General features: G+C 38.4%; 1 protein-coding gene across 4 annotated transcripts; it reads left to right on the forward strand.

Annotated features, from left to right (window-relative positions):
* The first annotated feature begins 141 nt into the window (after window positions 1–141).
* Window positions 142–21,148, forward strand: LOC117413874 (WAS/WASL-interacting protein family member 1-like). 4 transcript variants are annotated; one of them, XM_059032235.1, is made up of 8 exons: window positions 142–604; window positions 14,555–14,660; window positions 15,513–15,642; window positions 15,920–16,069; window positions 16,505–17,281; window positions 17,728–17,940; window positions 18,524–18,637; window positions 19,053–21,148. In XM_059032235.1, exons 2-8 carry the CDS (start codon window positions 14,595–14,597, stop codon window positions 19,103–19,105), a joined length of 1,503 nt encoding a protein of 500 aa, XP_058888218.1. In that variant the 5' UTR covers window positions 142–604; window positions 14,555–14,594; the 3' UTR covers window positions 19,106–21,148. The 4 variants fall into 4 exon arrangements, with proteins under 4 accessions (XP_058888218.1, XP_033879167.3, XP_033879183.3 ...); XM_034023276.3 differs by lacking the exon at window positions 142–604 and adding an exon at window positions 1,426–1,566; XM_034023292.3 differs by lacking the exon at window positions 142–604 and adding an exon at window positions 1,426–1,566 and having other exon boundaries at window positions 14,558–14,660.
* The last annotated feature ends 96 nt before the right edge of the window (window positions 21,149–21,244 follow it).

Here is a 21,244-nt window from a genome sequence, read left to right on the forward strand (position 1 = left end):
GGATTTCAGCATCAACATTTGTGTTTGAAAGTCTAATTTTCCAGTGTGCACCTGTGTTGCATTGTTTTATTTTTCAGTTGTCCCGCGTTATACCGCCCCTCTTTATAACGCCACCCTCGCATGCCGCCAGCTGTTCTCTCTGAACAAATGTCACCAATGTGAAAACAGTGCTATTTGTAGGCCAAGCTAAGAAAACGTAAATATAAGCATTGCAGTTCCCCTCATTGTAGCGCCAGCGAAATAATCATGGCCAATTAAAACAACAACCTTATGCAGTTAACCTTTGACTCACTTTCCTAATTCGTACACAAGTACAAAATGGCGAGTCGACTAGTCAACACGAGCAAAAAGAAACAAATCTGCATGTATGCATCTGAAAATAAGAAAGCAAGTCAGCAAGACATCGCAAATGTTTTCTCTCCTAAGTGAGGCATATACTGTTAATCAAAGGACAATCTGAGACATTCTAATGGATAAGGGCGTCTGCTAAGAAATACAAATAAATAATAATGGATCAACAAACGGCTTACCTTAATGGAACAGGTCGATTTGTTTACCTGAAAAAGGCTTGACGCAGTCTAAAAAGTGACTTTTATAAACCACAGTAAGTTTAAAAAAAAAAAAAAAAAAGTACGGTAAGAGGTTTGTTTGTTTACGTGCAAGTTTTGCACAAAAAAGACTGACTTTAACTAAAGTATCAGTTTTCTAAACAGCAGTTTTTTTTTTAGTTTTTGTTTTGTTTGTTACTTTTCGTTTAAAAAAAGGCTTGCATGTACATATTCAAAGTTTTTTTTTTTTAACTGCATAAAAAAGAATGCTGTTGAGCTTAAATTGCTTTGTGAAATAAATAGATCGCAACGTTCAATGGGGGGGGAGAGAGGGTAGTAAGCAGGCGTACATTTGTGCCACAAACAGCAAAGTTCAAATGACAGTAAGTAAAAAAAAAAAATCTTACGCTTTTTTGATTTTATGGAATTGTTGTTTGGGTGATTTGAAACTAAATGAGTGAGTTATTTATTTATTTATTTATTTATTTATTATTAAACCGTTCCTCAAAAGTAACCATGTATGTTTCATACAGATGGGAAAAGATGATAAAAACGTCACTAGTATACAGTTGTGTTAAGAACTAGTACTGTAGTTTTAAAAAAAGATTAATGTTTTATCAAAATGGCCTGGAGATACTGTAATTGTATAACTAAAAAATTAAAACGTTTGAATTTATTGCAAACCTAGAAGGCTGTGTGTGTTGTTTTGTTTTTCTGTTGACCCTCACTATAACGCCACCCTCGCTTATTGCCCGTTTTTGCCCATGGCCCTTACCTGGCGGTATAAAGAGGTTTGACTGTAATAGTAAATGGTTTACAATGTGTGTAAAACTGCAAGAACCACATCTGGAAACATTACATCACTAAGAAGGTCCCGGATTGAGAGGAAGCAGAAGTTTCACACAGTCGCAGTGAATTTAGCAGCACTTAATGTCGCTTTTGCAAAATCTGTAGGGAAATTATCATCAACTGTCAGTGATGTAAGAAAATAGAGGGGAAAAAAAAGAAACACAGACCGGTAAGTCAAATATGTGTATTGTTAAAACGCATGTTCAACAAAGGCGACAGAGAACTGTAAAGCGGAAACATTTTTGCCTGTGTTTCTTTGGGAGTGGTGATTAGACTATTTAAAGAGGCATCGTCGAGATGGTTGCACGGTTAAGTGATGTTTCATGATTCATAACAGCTAATGCTGGACATTACCTAGGTGCAATGAACAAACCGTTATATAGGTACTTAGATTTGACAACATTTAGGTATTAAAACTCCTGGTTCATTTATTTTGCAATACTAACAAATTGAAACTATTCTTATACAGTTAACGTTTTTTTTATATATATATAATACCCATTGTGAATTCTGTTAAGATTTAGAAATGTGGACATTTGTAGAATATAGCCCACATAAACATCGACGCTAGCCAGTGGGAAAAGCATTAATGAAGCAGTGAGGTTAACCTGTCCATCTTACCTAAAACAAATTCACTGAATGGAAGACCTGAACTTCGAATCTCGATGGTCACCAGCCCTACTGAATGTGACTTTGAATCCCAAGTTTTGTGATCGCAATACAGGAATAAAGCTCTTACCAGAATAGAGTGGCTGTTGCTGGCCAAAAGAAGCAAACAAGGGTCACTCATTTTTGGGACTAAGATTACCACAATTACAAGAAACAAGTCACCTGCTTTTTCTAAGCAATGTACTTAAAAAGCCAAGTAAACTTATTAAATGTAATGCCAGATACTCCTGCTTCAACAGCACAACAGTTATAAACAGCACAGCAGTTATTTATTGCTATTTACATTTTAAAAAAGAAGTTCAAGTTCCCTATTATTCTGTATTTATATGCTGGTGCTGCTGTTTTACCGGATTATTTTTCCATTCACTGTGTTCTATGTTAACGTTTCAAGCTTTCTGTAAAATAAGCCATCTCATGCAACTTTCTGAAATGCACTGAGCTGCAGAGGGGGTCTAGGCAGGTTTGTGTGGACCTTAAATGGCAGAGAAAAACTAAAACATGTTTTACACATGAAATAAGACAGTTGTACGAGATGTTTAAAAAGAGCAATTGGTTAAATACATGTGCATATAGTTATTAATTACTAGCACATACATTTGTATTTTTTTATTGATCAAGCCATCCAATGAAATGAGCAACAAGCTAAAAGTTGTTGCTTTTAGGAATAACTAACTTGCACCTTGCAAAAGCAATCAGTTGAATACATGTTTATACACTTTGATTGGACACTGGCACAGCAAGCCAAGCCCGATTGGTGGGGATTCTCCTGTCTCTGACGTCTTTGAACACCTTCTGCACTGAACTGTTGACCCTGGGTCAGAACCTTCCCGAACGCGGTTACAGCAGACCCAGGGTTCTTACAATATGTTGTTTTGTTAGAGTCAGTATATGAAAGATGTCTACAAAACTGTGATGCTATTTTTAATGAGTTATTGAGTTATGTATTAGAAAACTGACTTTTTTTTTTTTACTATTTAAGTAAAATAAATAGTTGCATATTTGCATATTTCCATGTAAACATTGTAACGTCAATAAATGAACCCGCATAATAGTATGGGATGCATTTATGACAGGGATGCAAAATTCAATATACAACAATGTTAGAAAATGCTATCAGAATGCATTTTCTGACAGGGATGCATTTTCTGACGGGGATGCATTTTCTGACGGGGATGCATTTTCTAACAGGGATGCATTTTCTGACGGGGATGCATTTTCTGACGGGGATGCATTCTCTGACGGGGATGCATTCTCTGACGGGGATGCATTCTCTGACGGGGATGCATTCTCTGACGGGGATGCATTTTCTAACAGGGATGTATTTTCTGACGGGGATGCATTTTCTGACGGGGATGCATTCTCTGACGGGGATGCATTTTCTAACAGGGATGCATTTTCTGCATTTTTGTCACACCGGTTGCCTGCTTATTTTGAAAACCCTGCTGTGTTGAGCTGGGGAAGGTTTGAAGTGTGGGAATTAGTGCCTGTGCTGCAGATCAGAAACCATACATTGTATTTATTTTTTTAAATCAAGTTTACTTCTCTCTTTAGAGACATCACAGTAGGTGAAGGAAGTAGGGCTCGCTTTCCACACCAGCAGTTTGCTGTTGAAAGGATGCTTGCTGTTTCCACTAGATGTCACATTAACCAGCAAGAGCAGGCATAGACAAGATGGGTTTAAGGTGACAGTCCAATCTTGGTGCTCAGTGAAAAACAAATTTAAACTTCCTGTTATACTTTGAAAAAGAGTCGGTGATTAGTAAAGAAATAGAAATGAAAGGCTAATCACTCCTCACCCTTTGACAGTGATAATTGCAGTGCTTGAATTGACAAATAGTATAATGACTGCAGGGAAGCAAATAACAGAAGCTTATTTATCTCTGCAATTACACTACAGTATATGCCCTCGACAGTGTATAAGTTAATGAAAAGATCTCACTGTGAAGCTTCCCATCTAAGACAAGAATGCCTCTGTGCTTGATGGCATAACCTAAGAGTATGTATCTGGGTCTGTAGGCAGTTTGTTATGTAGGGCAGCAGTCTTGAGATGGAAACCGGAGTACTTAAATACTTCAGTACTGAGAAAACCTAGATCCTATTAAAAATAACCAAATTCCTTTGCGATGGTCTACTATGTTCTGTTAAAACCTTTGTACTTTTCTATGAAAAGCAACTGAAGTGCGGGGATAATATTAAAATGCAACATTTTATTAACTGTTTCAAATCTTTAATTGCCAGGGAGCCAGGTTTATTTTTTAGCCAGTTGGTATTGTTTGAATTCACAAGAAAACCTCAGAATGTACATTTAGGGATTTTACACTAAGCACATTAAAGTTGTTTCTAATTTTGTAATGTCACAAACTTGAGCAAAAGCTTAGCAACTGTGGTCCAGCTGGCTATTAAAATAGTAACACTAGAGTGACTATTTTCGATTGAAAGATGGTTCTTCTTCACAACATGTGTCTGAGCGGTGCTCTTAGAGAAGTTCGACAAGCTTCACAAAGTGCAGTGAGGAAGTGTGACGTTTTGTCTGTAGATTACAGGAAGCTCATGCTAAACTGAAGGAACTGATGTTTTGAGAATGCTACCGAGAGCACATAAGGTAAGCGTTTTTAAAGCCTCCTTTGATCTTTGATCTTGCGAAAGGACAGTAAAAGGGATAAATGAGGGTGTTTCTAATTTTCTCTGGGATCTGGGATGGCTCCTCTGCTGTAGCACTGGCTGGTTACTTGTTTAAAGTCCTGTAGACCTTGCCTGTGCTATTGCAAGCGTGGCGCTGGGCTGTAACCACAGAAGGAACTCAAATGCAGCCATCAAACAGAACGTGAAACTAACTTTAGCATTATCTTGTGAACCCGCAAAAAACAGCCATTAGGAAATTCCAAACTGTACTGTAACACAATAGGAATTCTTTCATTTACTGTATGAAGGACATGTTACAAACTGCCTGGAATTAACCTAACCTAAAGTGGCATGTTTTTGGTGGGTGAACTGATTATATACTAGGATGTAAAGCAGAGTAAATTCAGCATAGGCTAATTGCTGGCCTCACTGTTATTGCTTCACTGTGTTATTTTATTGTACACATATGCAAACAACTGTATCCATTTATGGAAAGACATCAACTTGGAATGCAGAACTACTCTCTGCTTATATTGCTTGCCAGTATTTTTATTTGTTTTGCATTTTAATAACCCCTGGTTCTCTGATTGCAAAAGATTAAAACATTTAGCATGGGTAACTTACCCAAGCAGACAAACAGGAGAGCATACAAAAAAAAAAGATAACATTTTGCTGTTAAGTTCTGTATAATCAAATAAACAGCAGTATATTGAAAGCAGAGCAAGCTGCTGGAACAATCCTGTTTGTGAAGTCATTTTGGGTAAGGTGCCTGTCTGGATATCATCCATGAGTGACCCAGCACTGTTTATTTTACCTGAAGCATGAAGGTGCATCTTTATTTTGTAAATAATTTAAGATGGTTCAGTACATTATTATTATTATTATTATTATTTATTTCTTAGCAGACGCCCTTATCTAGGGCGACTTACAATTGTTACAAGATATCACATTATACATTATTTCACATTATACAGATATCACATTATTTTTACATACAATTACCCATTAACACAGATTTGTGCGTCCATGTCAGAAGCAGGACATACTCACTGCACTTGTTTATTGTTTTTCTATTTGTTTTCTTGATCAATAGATTTTGGTCCTGGCATATCTGTAGTCCTGGGTGGCATTTGCATTTTACTGACAACCAGTTTTGATAGCTTCTATTAGATAGTGATCTACTAAACAAATGCATTTACTATACAATCTCTTTACATTAACCTCCAACAAACTATCTGTGCAACTACAGTCGTTTTACACTTTCAGTTAATTTAATACAGCAAGTGTGCAGGTGGCAGTGAGATTGTAGTTAATTTGATCAAATATTAACCCAGCATTGTACATCTTTGTGTTGGAGAAAAAGCTCAGTAAAAACCTGCCCTGTCACAGGCATGGTCTGCCAAGTCAAGGGCAACATTTTACAGAATATTTTCTGTAATATTAGTACAGAATTTAGCAGACACTCCATCTTAGAGCTAGACCAAAAAAGACAGGAAGTGTTTATAGTGAAGATGTAAAGGGCTATCAGATCTCACTGAGAGGTGGTTAGATCAGCTAAAACAGGATAATAAGTGTTGCTTTCACAGTGAAGGAAATGCAACCAATGAACATGAGTGTCACGTACATATAGATTGCTGATCCTTGTGTGGTTGTGTGTATATATATATATATATATATATATATATATATATACACACACACATACATACATACATACATACATGTATATATTAAACAGAATTTCACACTGCAGTACACCACACTGTCTCACGTGTTGCATATAAACTCTAGCTCGTTTCTCGTTTCGCTGTGAATAATGTGCTGTGTTTTGTCCCACTGTTTCACACGATCTTTTTTGGTGAATAGTTTTTAAAGTATAGTAATACGCTCTGCATATCTGTATTTATTTGATCTGTTAGTTATCTCATGATATGTGTTCTTAATAATGTATTACAGTTTTCTGGTTCCTATTTGTCATGCCTTGTTAAAGAATTTAAGTTGAAAAAAATTGAAGGATGGAAGCTTAGGTAATGTTCATTTAAATAACTGAAGAAGGGAAACTGTTCAGCATAATTTATGGAGGAAGAAAACTCCTTTTATCATACTTTTGAAGGCTTATTATAAATTCATCTGTTTGAACCTTGAAAGTGCTGTGTCAAGTTTTCACACACTTGATACTATCCGTACGGGAGTTTCTATGCCAAAAGATTTGATATCTTTTATGGTGCACACTGGCCACAAGCTTATTACTGCAGAGAAGCAATAATGAAGGTTCAGTTGAGTGCGCACTGCGGAACTAAAAACCCTAACCGCTGTCTCCACACTTTTTTCCATGATGGCAGTGTACAGTAAGTCAGTCAGTTGTCGCACCATTAATTGTTTTTGTCACAGATAGTAGCAGTAAAGTAAAGTTGGTGTGTGTGTCTGTGTATTTGTGTTTCCAGTAGATAAATATTTTTGGCAAACATGAAAAGACAGCAGCACCCTCAGCTCAAAAAAGTGCATTCCCTTGACTACCACAGTGGCTTAGATCAAAGCAACAAGGTACCCCTGAGCATGTTAGTTTCAAGGCAGGGTGTTATTTGAGACACTCAGCAGGGTTTTTAAATACATAACCTGATTTATTGCAAGAGTAAAGGGAAAAGCAGAGGACTGTGAGCCAAATCTTATTAATTTAAGAGTCCCAGTGAAGAAACCGGGTAAAACACTACTTCTGCCCTGGAAATGCATGCCACATTAGACCATCCTTCTTGCCAGGATCCCAGACAGTGAATGAACAAAGCATCTTGAGAGAAAGCAATCTGCTTTGACTCACTGATTTAATGTCACAAGACTAATTCTCATCTGGGACAGTCAGGCGTTTGACTCAGTATTCCAATTTGTTATGCATTTATCCTATTCACAGCTACAGTGATGTAGTAATACCGCACAAAACAATGGAAATCCCATTAGTTTAAAATGTAGATATCACCCACAAGCATTGTGTTCCATACACCCAAACAACACCTTGAGATGAGCTGTAGTTTTAGTAAAGAAGATATATTTATTTCATGAGAAGTAGCTTGCTTTTTCAGTAACCCTGTTGAAAAAAGCCACATGACTTGGAAATCCAGCTTCTCTGGTGCTAGTGAATACCTCATTGTAAATACCTTTGGAATTCTGAGAAATACATTTTTTCAGTAAGAATTTAGCAATTATTTAAAACTGTTTCAAATCAGTTTACAAATAACCTTTAGTTATGAATTGCGTTTGTTGTATAAGCACAGTAACTTGAGTTTTGTTTGCTTTGACCACACTTTTACTGTAGCATTACAGAGACCATGTCAGAAGGGCTACCCTATAAACAAATTCAACTACTAAGGTAATGCCAGACAATCCGAGTTTTATTGTGAAAAAAACGTTGAACGGTGCCTTTACTGTTATTTAAAAGAATTTAAATCTCCAAATTACAAATTCATTAACCTTTTCAATGTTTTGTTTTCCTTTCGTCTACTGTAGTGCGTTGCCATGCAATGGATGCCATATTCACTCACCATGCTTTATCATAGTTAACCATGTTTTTATAATCATTTCTCATTTTTAAATGGTATTTAGCATGCTTTTGGCTTCCTACAACAACATCTGTTTAGTCAGTGGAATTCTGTGCTCTGTTTGAATATGAATCACAACATCACAGGCTATGCAACATTCAGTTGACCATCATGCATAAAGTTGCTGTGAGATTTTGGTGTCATATGCACAGGCCTACACAGTGTACCTTATACTGAATAGCACACACTTTTGGGATTTTAACATTCATAAGGAACTGTCTTGAACAAACCTAGTGGTTGGCAAACTAAAATATGTATCATTCTCCACTCTTTTATTATTGAGTGGAGATCTGGCAAATGCACTGCTTTATGCATTAGGCCAGAACTCAAGGACAAGTGTTTAAATAAAAACACATATATATATATGAAAATTAAAGTAAAAATAAAAAGGCAATAGAACTAAAAATGGCTATGCCACAGAAGGGGGAGGGCAGTGAAAAGGTTGCGGTTACTCAAAAGCCCTGGTTATCACACTTTCAGAGATGATTCTAATACAGGGAAATCTTCAGTCACCTGAATGCTAAATCATCTCTCTGCTAAATGTTAGTACAGTGCCTATGTTTAACTAAATGATTTGCAAAACAGATACAGCTTACACTGACAGTATCACGCAAACAGCATGTAAAGAGCAACACTTAAAGTGATGAAAACAAGCCCCTGACTGATAGATTCATTGGAAACAGTTGCCGGTGTCTGTAGTTATCTTTCCTTTCTGCATTTTCATTTATGTATAGTAGAAATATGTCCACCATACAAATAACTGTCCGTTACCTGATCCTGCTTCCGGATCTTGCTGCAATTTCACCCAAACAGTAACCTTGTCTGAGGTGTTCACTACTGAGGTGTGCACTGCTGAGGCGTGTGCAATGGAGCACTGACATCAGCCCAAGTTGGAACTGTACAGGATCTTATTACCATCATTTCCCAGCCCACTAGCTGTGAGAGAAGCAACAAGACCACACACACCTGCTGTGCAGCAAACAGAGAGTCCTGGGTTATGCCCTTAAGGGAGCTATGTCTGATTGTTAGGGAGGAAAGAGAACCAGTGGTGAAGTCCAGAATTTCTAGAAAGAAGTAAGTAACAGGACTTGGTTCTAGAGAGGACATTTTGAACAGTGGTAAAGCCTACTGCACAATGTTTTCTTTGTCAAAGTTAAATTGGTATCTACTTAAAGATTAGTTTGTGCAAGTTATTCCATTGTGAGATGGCTGGAACTGTAGGAAAATCCAGACCCTGTCAAACTAATCTACTTCTCTCCAGCTAAACTTTTCTTAAGCATCCTCTTTCACTACAAGTTTTGGAGTTTGAATTACTTAATATTGGCTATCCTTATGAGAAAGAGGAAGATTGTCTCATACAGTATTTTTGTATTCTGTTTAAAATTGTTTTCACAAACATAATGGCTACAGTTACCAATATATTCCTGCTTTTGCTACTCCAGAGGGATGTATTAGTTGTGAGATACTGTTATTTTTTGGTTTGTTTGCCTTCAAGGTACAGAATTGAGATGAAAGGGTTGTGTATTTTAAGAGTGTCAATTGCAGTCTGTGTGTACCAGTTCAAAGGGTATCTCAGCATTGAAGGCGGTGCCGGGATGCTTGTTTTGCACTTTGTCTTGTTAATTCAGCATCAAGGAACCTTGCATTGCTTAAGAGTAGTGTGTCTGTGGAAGAACAGTAGGAAACAATTATATGGGAAACTGCAGCTCCAGCACGAGTAGCCTTTAATGCTGAACTTGGAAAGCACCGTGTAATTTAAGCTGCTTTTCTAAACAAGTGAATTTCTATGCAGGCTTTGTGGTGGGTACTCCCAGATGAATTTTTGTAAGTTCAGCGTAACGTTTCCAAGAATTGGCTTTATTGAAACCCTGGCACAGGATGACAGTTACTGGCTACAGTCCAGTTAAAGTAGTTTAATTAATTTCACACTATCTCTGCATAATAGCAATTGGTTTTCACAAATGAACATACCTCAAAATAGCTTAGCTGAATCAGAAAAAGGCCACTGCAATGCAAAACCACTCTTTCACATCAAGAAACATGTGTGCACTTTTTAAAGTGTTTTTTATCCCCTTAGGTTTTGATTTATATGTCGATATAATCCTGAGATAACCACAGAGGTGGTGCTTTTAAAATACGCATTTTTCATATTTTTCAGTGTTAAGTCAAAATGTAAATGTAAAAGAATATGAAGTAATTTTTATGGCATGGTTTACCATTTTGTGTGTGAATGCAGCTGCCTGAGAGTCTGTGAGGCAGCACTGGACACATTCTTTTCTACTGTACAGAGCCATTTGAGGACACGCACATGTGAATTAAATTGGCCCCTTTTATAGATCAGGCATAGTTTATTCAGGCTTGCATGAGGTCATTATTTATTATAGGTGATGTAGCTTGGATACCAAAACATATCCTGTGTGGTTGACTTTTATTTTTCATCCAAGATGTGGTATTAAATTGCATTATTTATTTTAGTTTTACAAGCAAATGTAGAAGTGCACTTTCTGGGCTTTGACAAAGTTTATATTAAACTTTCTCTGCTAGTTTCACAAATTCTAAATAGCACTAATCTTGGACTACCGGATGTTAATGTAGGTAAGGTAGACCACAATTACTGATAATCAGGGCTGTGAAACTAGCCAGCTCTGACGCAGTACATTTTTTGCACACATTTTGCTTTTACTGTTTACTGGGGGAAAAAAAATGTCTTTACTTGTTTAATATTTCAAACCATTTTGCCGAAATTTGAAGAACAAATAGAAGATCACACACGGTCAATAAAGATGACAACACTGATAACTGATTGAATTCAATGTTGAGGGCTATCTTGGGAACCTTGTCTGTTTTATATCATGTACTACTTTACATGCTGACAGATAAACACACAGCCACAAGTCAAATCTACTCTACACAGCCTATGGATGTAGGACACTAAAAATGGCGTGACTTATCCAGAAGAGGGAGAAAGGCATTGATCAGTGAATATAATATATGACAAAGTCTAATTAGGACATAAGAAGACTATGAGAAGTAGCATAGCATCTGGTTGATCTCAAATCGTTGCAGGTCGGGTATTCAAGGATCACAGTGTTTTATTATCAACAACATGGCTAAATAACCCATTTCATACATTCACCACTCTCTGTCCTACCCTCTGACCTAATCTTCAGTGAAATTCGTTTTCAGAATTTGCCTAGTTATCTAAAACCATGCATGTGGTATGTTAAACTACTTAGGTTTGTGCAAAAAAAAAGAAAGAATGAAGCTTGAGTAATTAGAATTGTGATGACAGTATCCTACATTTCAATACCTGTCAGAAGGTATTGTGTATATATACAATAAGTAGTTTCCCACTCTGCTCTCTCTAACCACAATGCTCTAATTTGGCTCAAGATATAAAAACCAAGTTTCAGTCTACATACACTTCCCAAATTGTTAAATGTAGCAGGGAATTAAAGAGTAAGTAGCGGGGTTCCAAAATAGTGTTCCACGTCCCCACATGTTGCTACAACTGTTTAAATAGCATACCTGTGATTTTTATTTTCATTGTTAGCATCCTGACAACTTTTTACACTTCTAACTTTAAACTCTGTTTCAAGGCTCTTTTCAAAATGTCCGCTCTAGTGCACTGGGGTTTGAGATCTGTCCTCTAAATCAATGCAGGAAGAGAGATAAAAATAATAATAAATAAAAAAACATAACAAGGGCTCTGTTCCGTACCACATCATGGATCGTTATTTGGTTTCTGAAGATTTCAACATGCATCTTCACAAGCAGTTTTGATATTATGTACATGCACCTGAGACACACTTGGTGCTTTTTCTGAAGATCGTGTTAAGTAACATTACAAGTGGTATTTGACTTTCACAAAAAGGGCTGCAAATTCTACATTGGTCTGAAGACCTTGATAAACCTGACCCATTGTGTCCCTGTGAATGGGTTTCATATATTTATTAGAGAAACATGATTTGTATGGGATCTAGCAAGTGACTGGTGGTTGATTTACAGCACACTTCCATTGTAATGATATGTTTTGTGCTATAAGTCTGGAATGTTTCGTTCTAACAGCTGCTTTGTAAAACAGAAATACCGAAGTGGCAGGATGGCTGTGGGTTTGCTTGAAGCTCTGATCTTCCTGTTGACCAGTTTAACAGGAAGTCAGAGGCCTAAGTTTAACCAGCCTAACTTGTTCTCTTTTTGACATGCAAAACTAACCTAACAATTCAGTTTATACTTACCATGACTACTTCAGAATCAAATCTAACACAGTGTGTTTTAAAAGGCTTTTGGTTTATGCACACACTGTAATTATCTCAAACACAACGCTGGTTTTCTTGTGATTGGGTGACTTTCAAGTTAAGTTAACTACTTTTAAGGACTACATAGAATAACATATTTGTGTTTTTCAAAACAGCATGGAGACAATCACCTGATATTTAGAGCAATGGCTTTGTAGAATGTGCTATTCTTTTGTCAGAATGTGTCTTAGATGCCCTGATTAGGGCACAAGCACATCCCTTGCATAGTAATAAAGCATAGTGTAAAAAATAAAAAAAAACCTCTACATCACATAAGGTTTTTAAAAACTTGAGGTAACAAATCTTCTTGGTATGGTGCGTAACTTTAAGACTTTAATTTAATATACTGGCTCAGTGCTTTGTAGTGTGTAACAGTTTTAGAACTGTGTGGGGAACCTAGGGGTAGATGTACTAAAGTGCTGCGTCTGTGTCAATCGCTGCAAACCACATGCAAACCAGTCGGAAGTGTAGCGTGAAATGTATTAAACAAACGCAACACTGTTAGCATCATTTTAACGAATGCTTTGCAGCTGCAGTTCTTATTTGCGCTTTAGCCTTAAATGAATATGTAATTCTGGGTGTTCCTGCAGAAATTCGCAAAAACAGGGTGGAGATCGTGCAAATGAGAGATCAAAAATATTGTAATCAGATGTACTAAAGCTGCGGGCAATTGCGACACTTACAATTGCATCAATGTGTTAAGAACCTTTGAAAGCATGTTTTAAACAGTTGCAACTGTTGCTGGCATTTCCCAGTCCTCTTTTTCTCGTGTGTTGCCAGTTGTGCTCAATGTATTTTTGAGACGAACACCCAAGTACCCGATTTTCACTGAAGCCAGGGTGTACTTACAAGCCTTGAAAACACATTTCTATGACATTTCTGGTTTTCCCAGCGTGTTGGGTGCAATAGACTGCACACATGTGCCACTAACCCCTCCAGCTCATTCTGAGCATCTGTATAGGACCAGGATCTATTGTGTGCTAATTGTCTAGGCTACTAAGTAGACCAAGTTAAAAATAACAATAATAAAAATAAAATAAAAATCCCTAAAATCATTTTATTCGCATTGTACGCCAATGTGTACAATGTAGCAGCATGACTTACTCTGTGTTACCAGTAGGCAAAAGTACAAAAAAATGTGTGAGGTATTAATTTGATTTACTACTGTACTGTATACTGTTCAGGCCTGCTGTACAGATTTATATTTTTACATAATGTAATGTGTAGCCTACCCAAAACACATTGGTGTTAGTTCAGCGCAATGATTTATATTTAAAATACATCGAGAACTGTAAATGTATGTCTGTGCGATTCTATTGTATTGTTTTTAAACCCAACACCTCCTTATGTCGGACAAACATGTCCGGTTTAGCGAATGGCTATGTATGATCATGAAAAGCTTTTTGGTGGTGAAGACTGTGGCCCCACTATAGAATCTGATGGGATTAAACTGCCTTTTGTTTTATAACAGTATTGAAATAGGTAAAATGAAGATGGAACAGAATGTATTGTACAATGTTATTTTGATTCTTGCACAGTTACATGTATACACGTTGTCCTTCGGGCACCCTCTGCTGCAGCAAACCACAATCGGTATTTTATTTGAAAACATGTCGCACAACTCTCACTAGAGATCTCACTAAAATTACGAAATAATATTTAAATTAGTATAGTGCGGCTATCTTCATTAACATATTTGTGCACTTTGCTAATTGTCGTAATGAAAATGCAAACTGCGGTATGTTTGCACTGCGACTGGCCCATCTTGGTACATCATCTACCCCTAATTTTATTAATTAACCTAAACAACAACTTCAGGAAAATTGAACATTTTAATTTATAATTATGCTTAGTTTTGAAAATCATAACAAAAAAAGAAAAAAAGAGAAAAATGCTAGAAATCAGACATTAGGTGGCATAAATCTACAAGGGTTGACATTTTTGTTTTACTGGAGCATCTCAATTGCCTCTTCTCTAGCAGGAGTAAGAAGCACAAGAAGGAAAATTAAGAAGAGAAGATGCCTGCTCCTCCACCTCCAGCCCCTCCCCCACCTGCCGCCCCCCCACCTCCCACATTCTCACAGGTAAGTGTCACAACCCCAACATGAAAACAGCATGCCTTTGTGGCAATGCAATGAATGACGGGTTAATGTAGGTAAATGTTCCACGTTTATCGACATTAATCTCTGTCTTTCATTGCAACTGCAGATAAACAAATGTAAAATAACACAATAGCTTCACACTCAAGACTGTTACAACTACACATCTACCGGTATTTCATTTTGAAAAAAGCAGAAGCTTAAATCGTTTTCCCTACCAGGTGTTATTGTTTTTACAATTGCAGCCACAGCCTTCCTGACAGTGACCACAATAACTCAGTGCCAACCCTCATAAAAAAAGCAAACTTTTTTTTTTTTTTTTTTACTTCATAATAAACATTAGTCAGTTTCAACTGAGTATACAATCGTATAGTACAACCTGTCTGCCAAAGAGATTTGCACCACAGCGACCCTTTGTGGCAGAGACAGACTTGAACAGCCTGGCTTGCAAGACGCTGGTGACAAGGCAAAGCCTGACTGGGACTCTTCATTGACTCTTTTACACTACACTGCTTCTCAGCACTGTCATCTTGTGGTAGGCAAAGATAAAACGTACACAGACAACCATGACAGTTAATACTGATAATAATCACAACTAGCAGTCTAGCAGGCACAATGCAAATGCCCCTCTCTAAACCCTCCCTTGAATTTTGATTTTGTTATGTCTATTAAGGAATGTACCAATTGATAAAGGAATCATTACTTGTACCATTGTTTTTTTCAAAAATAATTATATTAGCCTTTGAATACAGACATTGTTTTTGTATTATTATTATTATGTAACACCATATGTAACATGTCTGTATTCATGCTAAGTACACTTTTATTGTATTCTAGGCCAGTACACAGAAACCTGCTCTGAACAAATCACAACAGAACGGAAGAAATGCTCTTTTGACAGATATTTCAAAAGGAACGAGGTTGAAGAAAGCTGTAACAAATGACAGAAGTAGCCCATTGATTGACAGTAAGTACAGAAGCTCATTCAATTTCTGAGACTTTTCAAATGAAAACCTATGAATGTATTGCAAAAACAATATAGTAAACATCTATAATTGAGTAAACTATAATATTAAGATATAAAGGTGGTTGGTTATAATGAGTTATATGAAACAATGGGGGGAGGGGGGCTTATAATAAGTAACTCTTGGCAAACCCACCACCTGTACTGCTGTGATCAAGTGTTTAAAATCTTGCAATGATGTTTCTACACATTCGTGATTAGTCTGGTTCTTGTTCTGCAGAGCCCAAAGGGTCAGGCGGTGGAGGAGGTGGAGGAGGTGGAGGAGGTGGAGGAGGAGGAGGAGGTGGAGGAGGTGCAGGTGCAGGAGGCGGATTAGGTGGACTCTTCCAGGGAGGCATGCCAAAGCTGAGATCTTCAGGGAGCAGAGAAAGTAAGGCTGAGAGAATGTAATACTTTAGTCCATTTAAATACTTTATGCTTGCACTGCTATGTAAACACCTTGGAGTAAATGTGTTGGTGACCTTGACATTTACCTCTTCTAATGTGGTTGCTAAGTTATGATCAAATGGTTTATTTTTTTTGTCCAGAAAACCTGAATACAGTATAAAAAGTAACAATAAAACATTTATCACATGATGTTTAGTAGTAACTGGACACAAGGCCATTGTTTGCTTACAAAGCAGGCAATAGGTCAGGCTCTGAGAAATAGCTGTTGAACAACTGAATGACACACATTATAAGAATGTATTACAGCCTCACAGACCAACCCAAGAGAGGCTACATGAACTGAAGGAGAGTGTTGAGTAATTGATGGTGGAGAGTGACATATCATTTTTAAAGTGTGTGTGTTTGTTTTTCTCTATAGATTCTGGTGGGAGCAGAGCCCCAATATTGCCCCCTGGAGGACGATCAACAACTGCCAAGCCTTTCGGTGGTAGCTCTGCCCCCCCACCCAGATTTTCTGGAACACCTCCTGTCCCGAGAAACAGTGCTCCGGACTTTCCTAGAGGCAGGATGACACCCCCCAGGCCAGAGAGTGGAGTGGGGGCCCCTCCCGTGCCCAACACGCCACGCCCCATGCCGTCCGGTATGCAGAACAGAGGCCCCCCACCAGTGCCAGGAGGAGGCAGGCCATTCAACCCCAGCCCTGCTCCGTCTCCACCCTCCTTCGGTGGCAGGAATCAGGGCCCACCATTACCAGGAAGCTCCCCCTTCTCTCGTCAGCCTTCCCATTCCAGCCCTCCAGTCCCCAGCTCAGGCCGGCCTCCACTCCCTCCTGCACCAGGCAGGCCCATGGAGGACAGGCCCCCACACCTTCCCACAGGAGGCAGGTCCTCCCTGCAGAGAGACGGGCCCCCAGCCCTTCCCTCTCAGAACAATAAGCCTCCAGTTCCTGCTGTGCCTCGGCCTTCAGTCGCTAGCGGGGCTCCTCCTCCTCCTCCCCCCAGCAGACCAGGCCCATCTGCCTTCCCTCCCACCCCCCGCGGTGATGAAGAAACTCCCAGGCTCCCCCAGAGGAATCTGTCTCTGAACTCTCATGCTCCAGCTCCTCCACCGCCGATGTCTGGCCGAACCGGCCCCCTCCCCCCACCTCCCAATGAGAGACCACCACCCCCCTTCAAAGAACCTCCTGGCCGATCAGGTGAGCCAAGAAATCAGGTCCATCTGACACTTCACTTCATTTTTTTTTTTTTTTTTTACTTAATTTACTTTTTTTAGAATATCTAACTGCCTTTATTCATAGTAACATGATAACTAAACTACACTATGAGACATGCTCACAGCTAAAGATGTTTAGTGAGGAACTGTGCTTATGACCCAATAAAATTAGGTACATGAAAGTCAGAAAGCAGTGACATCCTTCTATACTGTATTTTGCTATTTTGCGAAAAATCCAGGTTCAACGAAGAACCACAGCCACTTACATAAATAAATGTTGTTCAAATTGTTATCGACGCGCTTGTCTTGCTTTCAGTCATAATGGCTTTCTTAGTTGCACAAGCAACTAACCCTACTTAGTCTAAGAAAATTACCAAGAAGAGTAAGACGGCAGCTCTTGTCAATACCTTTCCTAAATCTTCCCTGCAGGGCCCCTCCCCCCTCCACCTCCCGTTGGCAGGAATGGAGGCAGCGTAAGGTCATCCCCTCCGCCACCTCCACCCAACCGGCCTGGAGCCGAGCCCCACAGGGGCGGGGGGAGACCCCCACTCCCTCCTGACAGACCTGGTGCTGGAGCTCCTCTCCCACCTCCACCACCAATGAGAAACGGCTTCCAAGACTCTCCCCACATGGCATGCGAAGGTACATTAATTTTTTTGTGATAAAATTAGAATTCAAGAAGACAAACATATTAGCTACAGTAATACCTTCAATCTGTCCTAGAATTTATAGTTAAAATAGGAATGACTGAGTGTAATTATTGTTAATGTTAAGTATTATCACTGGTCACTATCAATCTCTTACAACAGTTTTTCATAAAGATAATTATTCACAGACAAACAGTCTGTCTTTAAATTAAGGTTCCCCTTGCCAAACAAATGGGATGCTCTATTATCACTTTGTAAAACTGTTGAAATGCCATCTGATGGTTACACTAAAAACTGCATTTTTTTAGAAGAGAGAGTGGTTTTTCGTTTCCAGTTAATATGATATTTTTTTTCTTAGTCGATTCATGGTTAAGCACAGGCTAGCCAGGTATGGCAGACATGCATGGTAAACACATGGTACAGTATATCCATGCATTTATAAATTTGTATCACAGAGGCTTCACGTAAATCGGTTTTGGCTTTTAAATTGTATCGGCTAGTGTTACGCTTACATGTGTACATTTAGGGCCATATCCTTTTGAGAATAAATAAACAGCGTATGTCTTTTTGTTTGGCAGATGAGTGGGAAGGCAGATTCTCTTTTCATCCTGTTTCAGAGTTGCCACCACCTGACCCATATATACCAACTCAGAAGGTCTACCCCAGCAAACTGGGAAGAAATGAAAGCAGAGGTAATTCCCCATCCTTCTCCTTGTTGGCTTGTCAGAATGTTACAGCCTTTCATCTTAGTCTTTCTTCAATTAATGCTACAGGCAAGGTAGTAGTCAAAAACAACAAAACGTTTCTTCTTCCTTTTAATTCTGCACAATCTGACACATGCTTACATCAGCTCTGTTCCGTTCTCGCTCTTTTCTGGAATCAGCCTCCCTTTTTATTCTGATTGCCAATTGATGATCAACAGTTGTTTCTGTAAGAAAGTTTGAAAGACTGATTGGCTCACCTGACAGGGTATTAGCCTTACATTTGCCAAATCAAAAAAACAATAGATACATGGACCACTTCCTCCCTGCCCTCTTCCTACCAAAAATGCATTTTGTTATGTATGTTTGACAAACTAATTGAACTCATTTTGATTTGTTTGTATAGGCTCAGTAGGAAGAGAAAGAGGTGCTCCACCACTCCCCCCTATTCCAAGGTGATCTGGGTGTCTGCACAGGATTACCACTCCTTCCATCGGGAGCTCTTTTGTTTCTTTACAGGGCTGTGCCCATGGTCATTTCTCTTGTGCTTTTTTCTGTTGGCTTTGTTCAGTGTCTGATAAGTCTTGCAGCATTGGGGCTTCAGTGAAGTACCAGTGTCTTTTGCTAGTAAAAGTGCCTTACAAAACTACTGTGTTTCCAAAACTATAGACGTACAGACACGTTTCTGAGTGTGTGTTTTGTAGATAACACATTTAACATGCTTTTCTACAAGACATTTCAATTAGCATAACATAAGGACCAATTTTTAATTAATATTTGTATTTTTTTTAATGCACACGACTGCTGTAGCAAACAAAAGAAAAAAAAAGTTATGTTTTAAAAAAGTTGATATCTGTATGTATGTATTCTTATCAAAGCACAGACTGATGCAGACGTTTGTGGGTTTTTTTTACATTAAGTAAACTCTGCAAGGAAAAAAAAATTAAATTGTTCTCTCACAGATCCCACATTTTAGTTAATGGGTTTTATATGAAAAAAGAATACTGGGAAAATATTCATGAAAATAATGCATTGTATTAGGTTATATATCTGTGGTTAGTCATTAGCATCATTTGTTGTAAAGAATATTTTTATCCTCAAAAGAATAATGGTTTATATGATGTTGCGCTCACAGTGTTACTGTGCTTTAACTATGCAAATCTACATGTTTTTTAAAAATATATATTCTTCTTGAAAATGCCTTATTTCAGAGGAAAGATTTTATTGTTTTTTGAAGCAAAAAAATGTTTAACTACGTGAACAGTAAACAAAATGATTGTGCAATTGCTATTTTTCAATATCAGTCCATGTTTATAATTGATTGACAAGTAGTTTAATAATTCTGATAATGCATCAGGGATGCATAATTTTTGTCTTTAAACATATGCAAAATGTTTTCCAAATTTTAAATAAAAAGAGTTTTTAAAAAGTGTGTAAAAAAACTACTAGGAAGAGATGTGTGGTCTGCTACAGTTTTTAGTTTGTTACTTTGTGGTATTTGTATGTGTTTTTTAATAAACAACATTGTTTTTGGGGTAAAAAAAAGTTGGCGCTACCCTTTTCTTTTTTTTCTTTTTAATTTGGAATCAACAATTGTTTTTCTTATTTTCTCCGCAATTTCAAGTGTACAATTATTTTTATTTCAACCTGGCTCACCGCTGCCACCCCCGCGCTGACTCGAGGGAGACGAAGATGGACACGCGTCCTCCAAAACGTGTGCCGTCAGCCGTCTGCTTCTTTTCACTCTGCAGGCCCGCCATGCAACCACCTCGGAGCTACAGCGTCGGAGGACCACGCAGCTCCGGGTAGCTTACAGGAAGGCCCACAGGCACCCGGTCAGCCTACAGGGGTCGCTGGTGAACGGTGAGCCGACCTAGACCCTCCCCACCCAGGCGCCGCTCGGCCAGTTGTGCGCCGCCCCCTGGGAACTCCCGTCCACGGTCGGCTGTGGAATAGCCTGGACCCAAACCGCGATCTCCAGGCTATAGCCACGCGGACTGCATATACCGGATGTGCTACTCGGGAGCCCCAGCGTCATCCGTTTCTATTTGTATTTTTTTTTTACAGTGTTCTGAATAGTTTGTGGGATTTTTATAGGTCTGTAATTGGAAGATATTTAAAAGGTGTACATATACAGTAGTGTAACCCCTTAAAAAGATGCAAAGCTGAGGGTTGCACAATTGGTGTTAGAGACCGTATTGTACTTGTTCAAAAGCACATTGTGCAGTACATACACACACTTTAAAAATACATGCAAATACAGTTCACACGTGTTTTTGTAAAGGTGTGAGAAACTGTTAAATAAACAAAGACACTGTAACTATGTCTTCTTATCTGTGACCATGTTGGTCTTTTACAGAATTCCCTTAAAAAGGTCATTTCACTGTATTAATGTGAACCTTTCAGAAATGGGCTCATATATTAATGCAGACTTTGTACAGTGTGTAGTTGTGTATTTAATTCTGAGCCCTTTAGACTAGTATGAACAGTATGAAAATAATTTATACATTGCATGCAATGTAGGGTTTGAAACTGAAGAAATATCATTGCCCTCCTCATTGTCCTTTTGTAATAAAAACTGTTTCATACTGTAACTGA

This window comes from Acipenser ruthenus, chromosome 10, assembly GCF_902713425.1.
Source record: "Acipenser ruthenus chromosome 10, fAciRut3.2 maternal haplotype, whole genome shotgun sequence".
NCBI classification, from domain to species: domain Eukaryota; kingdom Metazoa; phylum Chordata; class Actinopteri; order Acipenseriformes; family Acipenseridae; genus Acipenser; species Acipenser ruthenus.

Excerpts from the sequence above, each read along its gene's own strand:
- LOC117413874 (XM_059032235.1), top strand. The coding sequence starts at position 14,595 with ATGCCTGCTCCTCCACCTCCAGCCCCTCCCCCACCTGCCGCCCCCCCA. Across the intron at positions 14,661-15,512 it reads CACCTCCCACATTCTCACAG|GCCAGTACACAGAAACCTGC; the intron begins GTAAGTGTCACA and ends ATTGTATTCTAG. Across the intron at positions 18,638-19,052 it reads GGGAAGAAATGAAAGCAGAG|GCTCAGTAGGAAGAGAAAGA; the intron begins GTAATTCCCCAT and ends TTGTTTGTATAG.